Source organism: Rhinatrema bivittatum, chromosome 17 (genome assembly GCF_901001135.1).
Source record: "Rhinatrema bivittatum chromosome 17, aRhiBiv1.1, whole genome shotgun sequence".
NCBI classification, from domain to species: Eukaryota; Metazoa; Chordata; class Amphibia; order Gymnophiona; family Rhinatrematidae; genus Rhinatrema; species Rhinatrema bivittatum.
Genome location: NC_042631.1, coordinates 38,163,661 through 38,177,047, shown reverse-complemented (window position 1 = coordinate 38,177,047; position 13,387 = coordinate 38,163,661). Strand labels below are relative to the sequence as shown.

The 13,387-nt window shown below is 41.4% G+C and overlaps 1 protein-coding gene across 3 annotated transcripts in view; it reads right to left on the bottom strand.

The window, feature by feature from the left end:
• Positions 1-13,387, bottom strand: part of MOB2 (MOB kinase activator 2) — a 289,672-nt gene that overhangs the window by 98,291 nt on the left and 177,994 nt on the right. The window contains exon 1 of one of the 3 annotated variants that reach the window (XM_029583066.1): positions 12,835-13,120. The exons of the other annotated variants lie outside the window; for them this stretch is intronic. Coding sequence (XP_029438926.1) covers positions 12,835-12,944 — 110 coding nt within the window. The 5' untranslated portion in view covers positions 12,945-13,120. Of the gene's footprint in view, positions 1-12,834; positions 13,121-13,387 lie in introns of those variants that run through there. 3 annotated transcript variants of the gene reach the window in all.

Below are 13,387 nucleotides of genomic sequence, written 5' to 3'. Positions count from 1 at the left end.
GTTCTCCTACAAACCCCGCTGCCTTGAGCGCCCGGCGCCAGCAAGCCCCAGCAGCCGGCGATCGGAGGCAGGGAGCGCAACAAAGCACCCTCCTTCGGACGGACAAGAGAGACGAAATTTCACAGTCCCAAACCAAACCAACCCAATCCAAGCCAAGCCCCAGCAGAGAGAGACGAAATTTCACAGTCCCAAACCAACCCAAGCCAAGCCCCAGCAGAAAGAGACGAAATTTCACAGTCCCAAACCAACCCAATCCAAGCCCCAGCAGAGAGAGACGAAATTTCACAGTCCCAAACCAACCCAATCCAAGCCCCAGCAGAGAGAGACGAAATTTCGCAGTCCCAAACTTTCCCCCAGCCCTGGCCGCGGCCACGCAAGCCTCCAGCAGCAGCAGTAAAAGGGCGTCAAGAGAGCGGCTTCAGCAGCCCCGCCGGCGAAGGATGAATACATGCACGCCTGTACGTCCAATATGGGTGCTCAAGGCAGCGAAGGCGCAAGCGCACATGCCGTGACCGGCTGGATGTCGGAGGTCACAGCATGTGCGCATGCGCCTTCGCTGCCTTGAGTGCCCATATTGGACGTACAGGCGTGCACGTATTCACCTTCGCCGGCGGTGCTGCTGAAGCCGCTCTCTCTCGCCTCTCTTCTACTTCTACTGCTGCTGCTGCTGCTGGGGGCTTGCGTGGCCGCAGCCAGGGCAGGTGAGCGGGGGCTGGGGGAAAGTTTGGGACTGTGAAATTTCGTCTCTCTCTGCTGGGGCTTGGATTGGGTTGGTTTGGTTTGGGACTGGGCGGCTAAGTGCGAGAAGCACTTTTTTTTTGTGGATTGGGTTGGTTTGGGACTGGGCGGCTAAGTTCACCACACTAACGCCAGTGTCAGGGTAGGCGGTAAATTAGTAGGTTAAAGATGTGGCAAGATAGCAGGTTAAAAAGGCGACAGTCGGGGTGCACTTTACTGTATGGGAGGGAATAGCTAATCGGATCGTTTACATACATATACATGCCGCGGGCGGAAAGGGAAACGCATAGAGTTAAAGAAGCGGTAAGGATCAGTAAAAACAGATAGTGAATCGCGGGTTAGACTTACACGACCAAATTGTGAGTACACAGCGGGTTAGAAACAGGGTAACCGCGGCTGCGCTTCACTATATCGGCCTGAAAGTGAGTTAAAATGTTACTTAGGACACTGATTTAGCATTTTTCAGGATTATGCTTTCTGTGGTTCCTCCGATTTGTATTGCGACAATCCTAGGTAGGACAAATCACGGAAAAGCAGTTTTTTTTTTATTTAAGTGGACCCCTTGATGCAGGGTAAGACTTTATGGCTACTCTGGGACAGGTGTAAAATTTGACAGATTAAAAAGTGCACCTTGGGCGTACGGCGATTTTTTGCATCAGGGGGGTAATAGCCTCATCTACGTGGCATTTACATGTGATGAGCGCTATCAGCTGTGTCTTTATCTGAATGCGGCGTTTTAGACACGCTCATCCTTTTATTGCATTAAGGGTTATAGACACATTTCCAAAACGCGCGTCCAATTGCTCGTTAACCTGTGTGCACTTTATTGCAACAGCCTCTAAGTGTTACGGTGGAAGTGGGTTAGCAGTAAGCACAGGTGTCAAGTAACTCCAAGTCATGGCAGCCACCGAAGTCAGATTTGTTCCATTATATTTTCACCCTAAGGATGTGGGGATTTCCCCAGTTTTATTCATACAAAGAGGGGATACTTTTTAAAAAATAAAAAAAAAACAGTAGCAGCTCCAAATGTTTCTCATGACTCAAGTTAGCAATCAATTCTGAATACACAAGAACCACTTTCTGAGCAAGGAAGGGATCCAGTCAACTGAAAACAATCCCCCAAGCCTGAACATATCATTTCCCCCTTGCAGTCTGGTTTCAGCTCTTAGGTGCACAATAAAGAAACAAAGGGCTACGGTCTTCTGAAGGGTGGAAGTAAAGAAAAGAAAAAACTCCGCTCCAGGCAGAAACCACAGTTTTGGCTGCTCATCTGTGTGTCTAATGGGGAAGGAGGCGATGGAAGCAATACGGAGCACCTTATCACATCTATTCTCTTGCTGGCTAAGTTTTTCAAAATGTATTTCTATGGTTAAGATAACTGAGAGCCAAGATGCATGTCCAGGCAGTGCACATTATTACAAGTCGGGAAAGGAATGTAAGGAGGAGAGGGTCTGAGAATCTTGCAAGATTATAGTTAGCACCATTCTGCTAACCTCTACAGCTTTTTACAGACTAGAAAAAACAGAGCTGTCTGGCATCTCCCTATTCTGGCTTCGCTTCCTACCTCCAAAAACTGCACAGGCCAGTCTCTGCTGAGAAACACACCACCTCCCTCCAGTCTGCATCTATTGGTCCTGCTTACAAAGTCAATCCAACAAGGTAAAAGGGCCTTTACCTATAACTCTTCAGTTCTATTGAACACAAAGCAGTTAAGGAAAACTTCAGTGATTATTATCTCTCAGCATGACAAACAAGAAGCATGGAGTCAAGCACTACTGCAGTTTTAATGAGTCAATCTAGGAGGGAATAATTGCACATATTATATTTATATCATTACATCATCTTCAGGTTATCTCCTCCCCACTCCCCAGCCACCAACACATGACTTAGGCATGAAAACAGAAGCATACTTACAGATTAATACTTACTTTTGTCTATGTAACATCTTTTATTACTTTGTACAATCTTTATTTAAAAACTGACTAGCAGAGCACAAACCCCATCACCATCACAGACTCACTGATGACCCAGAGTATATATCTCAATCCCTCTATGTAAATGTATCTTACAACATATACTTTCTCTCTGAATACAGCCCTGGAAAGGTACCATATAAAGCTATTAAAATCCAGAGAACAGTATAAGGGTTATAGCATGGGCTATTCTACTAACAGAGGGAAAAAAGTCACTATTTCTCTGCAGTCTGTACAGTTAACTGGGCACTAATACTACTATTTTGCCACGTTCCTCCTCAGGCTATTGTGTTGTGTACAAAGAACAAAAGTATGCTGAAATCATGTTCTCCCAGCGGTGGCTGCGCTGGTATTCTGACTGAAAGTTCTGTATAGATGTCAATTACAGAAGAAAACCATTAATGTTAAACCTGTAGCTTGGAGTCCGGTTACATCACTACTTTCAGTCACTGCATTGTGCAGCACATTAAACCAGATATTTTATCCTCCGTTTAATTCCGACATATCCTTTGACACAGAGATACACTGAACAGGCAGGCGATGGTCTGAAGTTACTGATCCACTCATACAAACCTATTTGCATCTTCTATAAATGAAAAAGCTTCTAGCACATTAAATAAAAGTTTATTCAATTTGGGGGTTTCGTCCTGTACAGTCCAATAAATGTTTACAGATGGACTTTCCATATTAACAGCAAGGATTTTTATAAGCACTGTGACATATGTATGTGAAATAACTCTTATCCTGTGCATATTTTTAACAAGGCCCTCCCACATAGAGCTACCCTGCTAAGCTATAAAAATACATTTTTAGTGAGGGTAACACTGCAGCCAAAAGTGACTTAAATGGAAAACTTTAGAAACCTCTCAGAACAAATAGCCAGTCCATTGGCCATAGGTATGTTAAAGTTCTGCTTTATTGCTCAGCTATGCAAAGAGACGCATAGTCACATCACAGACACCTGAATATCATGGAAGAACCCATGCATGATAACAGATGACACAAGCAAGGAAAGAATGAGGAACAGCAAATAAATGAAGGTGGAACTGAAGATATCTAAAGCTGAAAGGGAAACTATGAAGTTTTGTGTACGCTTTTTACACAAACTGTATTTTAAACCATTTTCTAGGTTATGGTGCACTGCAGCAACTAACAGATGCGTACTAAAGGCTGTAGAAAGCGTACAGAAATGAAAGGGTATTAAAGGGTAGCAGTGGGATTTGAAACTGTAGCTCTGTGCACTAAGGCCTGACTAAAATATTTGTCCTGAATCTTTCACACATAGGAGCAGATCAGGAAAGCATGAACTCCCATTATTTCCAAACTCAGAAAAACTTAATACACAAATAAATTGCTCTCCTTTTATATTCCAGCATAAAACATTACATTTTATCTGAGAAACTGAAGATTTAAGCTACTATTTCTACAATATTCACAAGATTAATCTCGAGTTCTCCACCGGGGTCACTATCTCCTTTCTTACACGTCACTTTCCTTCTCCTTCCTTTAGCCACTGCAACCCTTTCTTTTTCAAAAATCATCTTCTTGACTCCTCCAAACTCATTACTTGCTTCTCTGAACCCATTCCCACCCAACCCTCTTTTGGCCATGCCCTTCATCTATCACATTCTCAACCCATCACTCTGTACTACAACCATTCCCACTGCATTCAAGCATACTGTGATCACAGCGCTCCTGAAAAAGCCTTAACCGAACCCTACATTCCCTGCTACTGTCCCATCTTCCTCCTCCCATTTACATTCAGATTCCTAGAACATGCTGCTCATGCTCTGGAATTCAGTGCCGAAAGATATGGTAAAAGCTGTTAATGTAGCTGGGTTTCAAAAAAGGTTTAGATAAATTCCTGGGAAAAAAAGTCCACAAACCATTAAGGAATTTATCAACCTTTTGGGATACTGCCAGGTACATTTAACCTGGATTGGTCAGTGTTGGAAACTGGATACAGGGCTTGATGAACTTTGTGTTTGACTCAATATGGTAGATCTTATGTTCTTCTTGACATTTCAAGCTATTTTCAATCCATTCCAATCTGGCTTTCTCCCTCTATATTCCACTGAGAGAACCTTTGCCAAAGATTCCAGTAACCTCTTCCAAGACCAAAGTTCTCTGCTTAATCCTTATCATTCTCTATTCACTGCCAACACCATTGATCACAGTTTACTCCCAGACACTCTGTCTTCACAAATCTGCTCTATCTTGGCTCTCTTACTACCACTCCCATCGGACTTGCAGTGTTTCCTCTGGAGGAGCCCCCTCCACAGCTATATCAACCAAAGACTCTCAGGGCTCAGTCTTGGCCCCTTCTTGCTCCATACTTGCTCCCTTGATGACCTTATTTCCTCTCATGGTTTCTACTACCATCTTTATGCTGATAACTCCCAGATCTACGTCTCTTCACCTGAATACCCAGCAGCCATACTACATCTCAACTTGTTAGTCTGACATTACTACTTGTAAACCCAGCTGCCACCTGAAACTTAACATGATCAAGACAGAAATTCTCCTTCTTCCCTACCCCCTTTTTGTATGACTGTGGAGAACACTACCGACAGTCACTCAGAAGCACATGGTTCAGAACAGGGTATTCACAAAGGATTCCATTTAAAAAAAGGGAAATCAGATTGTCCTGACAATGAGGATGTGGAAAACTCAGATTCCAAGTTACCAGAATCAACTGCAAGTAAGCAGGTCATGCAAAAAAATGCATTTAGGTATTTGTATGCAAATACCAGAAGTCTAAAAAATAAGATGGGAGAATTAAAGCTTATAGCACTAGATGAATATATTGATATAATACAGATATGGTGGAAAAAGGACAACCAATAGAACACAGTGACACTAGCGTACAAAACATATCAAAATGACAGAGGTTAAGGTTTCCATGGAGTCAACTAGGATACAGATTTTATAGGAAACTGCACTCTGAAATCTCTCTAGAAAAAATTGTGTGTGAGACAAGGGGGAGCAGCATAACAGTACACATTTACTACCATTTATCCAACCAGGATGATGAAGCAGAGATTAGACAGGCTACTAAGCATGAAAACATAATAGTAATTGAAGATTCCAATTATTCCAGTATTGACTGGGTGAATGCCTCATCAGGGCATGTCAAAGGTTAAGTCTCTAGCTACCATAAATCAGTGCTTCTCAACCCAATCCTCAGGGCGCACCTAACCAGTCAGGTTTTCAAGAGATCCACAATGAAAATGTATGAGATATATTTGCATGCTCTGCTTCCATTGTATGCAAATCCCTCTCATGCATATTATGGATATCCTGAAACGCTGAGTGGATAGGTGAGCCCCAAGGACTGGGTTGAGAAGCACTGCCATAAATGACTGCTTCATGAAGCAACTGGTCTTAAAACTGACAAGGAGGGGGGCTACTTTAGATTGAGTTCTCACTGGAATGCAGCATTTTATGCAAGAGGTAAAGGTGGTAGAGCTGCATGGCAATATAAATCATATTGCAAAGGTGAAATAATCATTGGCAGAAAAATAAATAACTCTACAATAACATATAACTTTAAAAAGGGAGAGTATGATAAGATGAGGAAATGAAGTAAACAAAAAGGAGAAGGGTTAAAAATATGTATGAGGGATAGGGATTGATTAAAAACACCATCTTGGAACCCCATAGAGAAAGTATTCCATAAATTAAAAAAAAAGAACAAGTGTCTGTCAGCATGGTTAAATGGTACTATGAAAGAGGTTATCAAAGCCATAAAAGAAGCAGGACCTACTGAGGTAAAAAAAGGGAGGCACATAAGCACTATCAAACATCAATAAAGCAGGAATTTGAGGAAGGATTTGCTAAAGAGACAAAAATCTAATAATAAAAATGTTTACAATATATTAAAGAAACTTTTGAGGGAGCCAGCTGATCAGAAGTCCTCAGGAAGGATAAGACCTTTTCAGAAAAACTAAATTCTTTACTTTTGTCTTTACTGAGGAGGATGTTGGGGAGTTACCCACACTTGAGTCATTCTTTGTTGGCAATGATTCAGAGGAATGGAAACAAATCAGTGTGAATCTGGAAGAGATTTTTGTAACTGCTTCCCCTTTGCACAAGTTTAGTTTTACTGTTCTATGCACCCCTTTTTTCAATGTAAACCAGCATGATGTGACCTGGTCATGAATGCCGGTATATAAAAAACCTAAATAAATAAAATAAATAAATAAATGCTAGAGTAAATTGACAAAATAAATAACAGTACCTTGTAAAAGTCTTCAAACCTTTGTACATTTTTCACATTCTGTCTAAACAATAAGAATCAGTGAAACAAATTCCTACTTTAATGCATTTTGATATGCATAACACTTTCATGAAAGAACAATTATAGAAATATTCCAAAAGTAATTAAGAATGAAAAGTACAGAGGAGGGCAACAAAAATAATAAAGGGAATGGATTAGCTTTATTATGAAAAAGACTAAACAGTTAGGGCTTCTCAGCTTGGAGAACAAATGATTGAGAGAGAATATGACAGAGGCTTATAACATTATGAATGGGATAGAACAGGTAGATAAACAATCAGTTATATTAACATAGTAAATGATGGCAGATAAAGATCAAAAGGTCCATCCAGTCTGCCCAGTAAGGTGCTCAGGATTATAACTGAACAAATATGCTAGGACTAGAGTCAATTCATGAAACTAGCAGGTAGCAGATTTAAAACAAATTGGAGAAAGTAATATTTCAATCAACACACAAGGTGTGGAATTTGTTGCCAAACGCTGTGGTCAACGCATCTAGCATAGCAGGGGTTAAAAGGTTTGGACAAGCTCCTTGAGGAAAAGTCAACATACCACCATTAGCCTTGTAGGCTTGGGGAAGCCACTGTTTTTCCCTAATTATGAGCAAAGAGAGATTGGACCTATTCTTTGGGTACTTGTGAAGTAGATGGGCCACTATCAGAGACCTTTTCTATGTTATGTTAAATTCTTCTGCTTGCAATCTCTAACCTGGCTTTGCCTGATCATAGCCTTGCTGTTCAGCCTGTTTCTGTGGCCATCCTGGAGAGATGAGCTCCGCAGAGCAGGGAATATCTCTCCTGTCTGTGTCTATGCAGTGCTGCATACATCTGCTGGCATTGATGATGTTTGTTTACAGTAGTGATAATATGGTGGTGGTCATTACCTTTTCTAAAGTTCTGCCCCTACAAAGAAATTTCATTACAGATTTTACTAGTACCTAGTCATCTCTTTAAATAAGGGCGGATAGGAGAAGAAAAAGAAAATGGTGACCATAACATCTTGACTACATCCCGCCTAGAGGAGTTAGGTTAACATTCAATTCATCTCAATTAGCAGAATAGTGAACGTGTCTTCAAAAACAAATAGTCCTACCTGCATTCCCACCTCTGATCCATCCCCACCTTCACTGTTTTCTCATTTAGACTTTACAGGGTGGAAACTTTTATTCCACTAAAGCAGCCCTTGTTCTCAGTATCCTGTCTTAACTAGATTTTAAGCACCACAGAGCAGGGGCTGTCTCATATATATGTCTGTATAACGCTACAGATACTTTATAGCTCTATATAAATCATTATTAATAGCAATACAAAGACTGGAATACACTGTTACTGCTGATCCTGCCAAAATAGCTGAGTGAGTTTATTTATATTCCACTTTTTCAGGTACTTCAAAGTGGATTAAATTCAGGGACTGAAGATATTTCCATATCCCCCCCCCCCCCCCCCCCGAGAGTTCATAATCTATGGGCCTCCTATATGGCAGGCAAGGGTGAGCATGGAAAAGTCTGGCACAAATTCTCACCTTAGGTCACTTCCCGAGGATCTAAGCAAATACCTGGACAACAGTTCCCCATCCTAACCTCACTTTGCAGCCCTGCTCTAAAGCTGGATCCTCGCAGGTTTCTACTGAATAGCACAGCCAAATCCTGATTTACTTAGGTGGGCTACAGTTCATAAATGTTTAATTTTTTACGGAAAGAAAAAGAAAATCAGGTTTCTTAACTGAAATCAGAGAGGACTGGGTCATTGTTTTACATTAAATAAGAAAGCTCTTATTTCTAACCCTTAGACAGGTACTTCCTTAGACAGGAAGGTTGTTATGTTTAGAATTCAAGGTTATTTTTTCTGTTTTGTTGGATTGCATGTTATGTTACCATAAAAATAATATAAATATATCTCGGGTCTCCTCCAGTGAACTACTCTCTATATAAAGTAAAAAGCAAGTTATTTTTAATAATAAATATGTGGATGTGGTGACTGGAATGGCTCATGGCACAGACATGTCCAGGAACTCTTCTGGCACTCTTCCAGCATGAAATAAACTCAAAAATGCAAAGAAAAAAAAAAACTTGGATCAGCAGCAGACACAAAATAGACATAGTCGAAACTGCAGCAAATCAAGACATGAAACCCTGTACAAGCATAACCCTGGCCAGAACCACAGAATATAACACCATTCTGAGCAAAACCCAAGCATCAATACCTATCAGACTTGAAAGATGGATAATTTAAAGCAGCTACTGCTTAAAAACAAAAACAAAAAAAAAAAAAGATTGAAAAGCTTGAAGTAGCACAGCACAAGGGGTGATTCCTGGAAGGACAAACCTAATTAGTAGAGGCAGAAAAGAGATGATCAGTCCAGTACGTTTCATACTAACTCTTTAAAATTGGCTCCTGAGTGAAAACTAAAGCAAATCTCCACGTCCCATCCAGTACTTTTCTTACAGTTCTTAAGAGGAAGAGAATCTGACACTGAGGAAATGGGCAAGTCCCATCTCGTTGGCTCAGTTGAGACTTACTAGACGACAAGAGATGTGACCATTTGTACACACCTTTACTTTAAAGCATTTTTCTGAAATGTGACCAAGGTTATCAATTTGTTGGAACTTCTTATAACATACTTCCCTATCATAAAACAAAAAATGCTAAATTGAAGTACAAAAGTGATAGAACTACCAAGTTATACTGAAATAACATTGCAAGTTAAGCATTATCATGAGAACATAAGATATGCCATACTGGGTCAGACCAAGGCTCATCAAAGCCCAGCGTCCTGTTTCCTACAGTGGCCAATCCAGGTCACAAGTACCTGGCAAGATCCCAAACAGTAAACAGATCCCATGCTGCCATTGCACAGATTTTATTTATTTGGGATACAGTTCATGGCTGTTTGAGGAGTAGCGGGGCTGGTGTGTAGCATGGCAAATATTTGTTCAGTCTTGGGGAAGGGAAGAATTTTAAGGATGAACTACTACCACTACAGAAACAATTCTCATTGCTTAAGGGTTTCGCTGATAGCTTAAAAAATAATCATCCTCTTACCCTCATAAGAACATAAGAAAATGCCATACTGGGTCAGACCAAGGGTCCATCAAGCCCAGCATCCTGTTTCCAAGTGGCCAATCAAGGCCATAAGGACCTGGCAAGTACCCAAACATTATATAGATCTCAAGCTATTATTGCAATGAATTTGAGATGAGCTACTTGCTAACTTTGTAGAGTGCTCCCTAGTTCTTCTATTATCTGAGTAAGTAACCGATTTACATTAACCTGTTTCAAGTCCTTTCATGATTTTGTAGACTTCTATCAAATCCCAAACTGAACAGCCCTAACCTCTTCAGCCTTTTCTCATAGGGCAGCCATTCCATGCCCCTTATTTCGGTAACCCTCAGCCAGCCTAGGAACTTGGGAGGCAGCTTTCCTAGGGAAAGTGAGAAGATTAAAAATAAATCAATCCACAAACCAGCAGGCTCCAGAAAGTGGTATTTGCTTGTGATCAGGGTTAGATACATACAGCTCAGGAAATTAACGGGTATCAAGGGACATTATTGCTAATAAAGCCTACCAAGTGGACTATCATTTAAATGAATAAAAGATAGAACTTGTTTTCTATTATCTTGTTCTTGTAAGCTATCACTTTATCTGTGAGGTTCTTGTGAACTTTTGTTGTCAGAGTGTAAAGTAGTTAGTGGCTGCAATAAGCCATCACTAGGGCGCGTCATGAAGAAAGTCAATTCCACCAAGCATGACTTTAGCAAAAACATCAACCCATGAGCTAACATGCTGACCTGAAGAAAGAGGCAGGCTAGAGAACATATCTCCTGTATAGAAAGGTCCGATATATACCAATGGTATGAGGAGGGAGGGAATAGTGTTTTAGCTTCTACTCTCCAGGGTACATTTTCTTGTTTTTATTTTTCAAAATACGACGACTGCAGAAAAGGACCAATGGTCCATCCTGTCTGCCCAGCAAGCTTGGGTGGACCTTGCTTCCCAAGCAAGCTGCCATGTCATGCAGGTTACCCCCATGTATCAGCTGCTTGACGTGCTTTGCTTATAGACTTAGCCGTAGAAGCAGTCCTGTGTTTTTTCCTTAATGTCTGAGCATCAGTACCCCAGACTGTAAAAGAGCCATGACTCATGTTGGTTGTCCCTGAATCCAAATTTCTCTTTCCTTTCGGCCCCCACCCGCTTCCTTTTGAAGCAGAGAGCAATGTTGCAGTTGCATCAAAAGTATTAAGGCTTTTTGGTTAAGGGTAGTAAACCCATGCCTTCTGTTAAGGGTAGAAACCCCTGCACTGTGCTGGTTACCCCCATGTTCATCAGTTCCGCAGACCATAAAACTCGGGGACCTCTTTGGTTGCTGACTAAATCCATTCCCCTTTTCCACTGCTGTTGAAGCAAGAGAGTAATGTTGGAGTTGCATCAAAAGTATCAAGGCTTATTGGTTAAGAGTGGTAACCACCACACCAGCAAGTTACCCCCATGCACGCTTTCTTCATTTCCTTTAGGACTTGGCCACAGAAGCAGTCCTGTGCTTTTTCCCTTATATCCGCATAACAGTATCCCAGACCATGGAAGTCAGGCAGATGAAATTGCAGACTTACTGCTGTATAAATCTGTGATCATAAAAAAAACGATTAACACATGCTTTTATTTGATTTATATTCTGGTTTTCAGGCACTTCAAAGGGGATTATAACCAGATACGGGTACATACTGCTTCCTACTTAATTTACAGCCCATGAAAAACGCTCATCAGTTCTGAAAATATTGCAGTGAACCCTCTTCTTTTAACCTTAACATTTCCTAGTAATTGCAGTTCTAGTCTGTGCTTGCTTTTTTTTTTGTTTTTTTACATGGGGAATAAAAGGTGTACAGAGAGGACCCAAAAGAACAGCACGCAGCTCATGAATGTTGGATTGAGCAGGAATGAAGGATGCAACAAAACTTCAGAAGTACAATCCCACCATTCCTAGCAGACTTCCTCCTTATTTCATTTATTACAAAATGTATATATCACCCTGGCAGCAAAATTACCAGAGCGGTTTACAATAAAAACACTCATAAAATTACATAAAAAACCAAACATGACTAAATATGATTGCCTTCAGTACTTTAAATGGCGAAAAAAGTAAAACAATTCCACGAAATGTTTTCTAATCCCTCTAGAAAGGCTCGTGTTAAAGATAAAGTAAAAGCTCTTTAATAGTTTATCAGTTTGAACTCCTTTAAATCAACGATGCTGCCCTTCCAGTATATTAACTTTTTCTCCCATGCCTTCCGCTACACAGTAAAAGGCAAACCAACTTTCAAACTACCCGAAAATCCCAACCCCAACCACCTGAAGCACATTCAACACCACTGAAACAAATTTACAGGTCTGGCACAATGCAAAATGTGAAGTTAGGCACAGACAGAGCCATTTCTGCTAAAGTAACTCGGACAGGATGCCAGTTCTCCAAATGTTTCTGGATCTGGTAACTGTATAGCTACAAAGCTACCTTTGCTTCCATGCATCCCAGAACTGAAAGGTTTAATTACAGCCCGAAGAAAATAAAGATGATTTACATACACATTTCACTCGTAGGTTGCTGACCCTTTTTTCTTTTTTTAGGAAAAAGGAAAAACGCATGCAAATGCCCTCTCCCGGCAAGCCTTGTAATTGGCAAAGCTTAAAGGACAAGAGAGCCTCTGCCTGTGCTCCGCATCAGCATTCTCGGAGCTTTATCAGACTTTTCACTACTTCAAACACTAAACACTTTAAGCCAGAAAAGATAAAATGTAAAAATGACTCTTTACTCCTTCTCAGCGTTGCTGCCCTAGGTCAAGCAGTCTGTCGTTACCTTAAGACTTTCCCCACAGCCTGCAGAACCATTTTGCAACTTAATCCAGTTTTCGGATTCTGGGGGAGCACCGGTCTGTCTCCAGGGAGGTTGCAGTGGTCCCCGACCATGATACGGGCAGGAGGATGGGGTGGGGAAGGGCAGGGCAGGGGGAAAACGTTGAGGGAAGGGTTTGAAAATGAAAGCGTGCCCGGCGCCGGATCTTTCTCTCAGCCTTTCAGCTTTCTCACCCAGAACTCGTCCAACTACATTCTGTGTAGACAGTTGCGCTCACTGGCTTGTGTGTGTGTGTGTGTCTACGACGACGCACACTTCACCCTGCCCTCCTCTCACAGCCAATCGGGAAGAAACAAGGAGAAGAGGAGGAGGAGGAGGAGTGAAAGCAGACTGGAAAAGAAACAGCTGGTTCTTTTAGGTAAGCCCTGAACCAGGGCCAAGCCTGTGTAAATAAGAGACTGAATCAGCCCTTTTAAACCCAGGACCCTGCAGGACAAGAATCACAGGGCAGACAGGCATGGGGGCTGCTGCTTTTCTCAGGTTTATAGCAATTTTA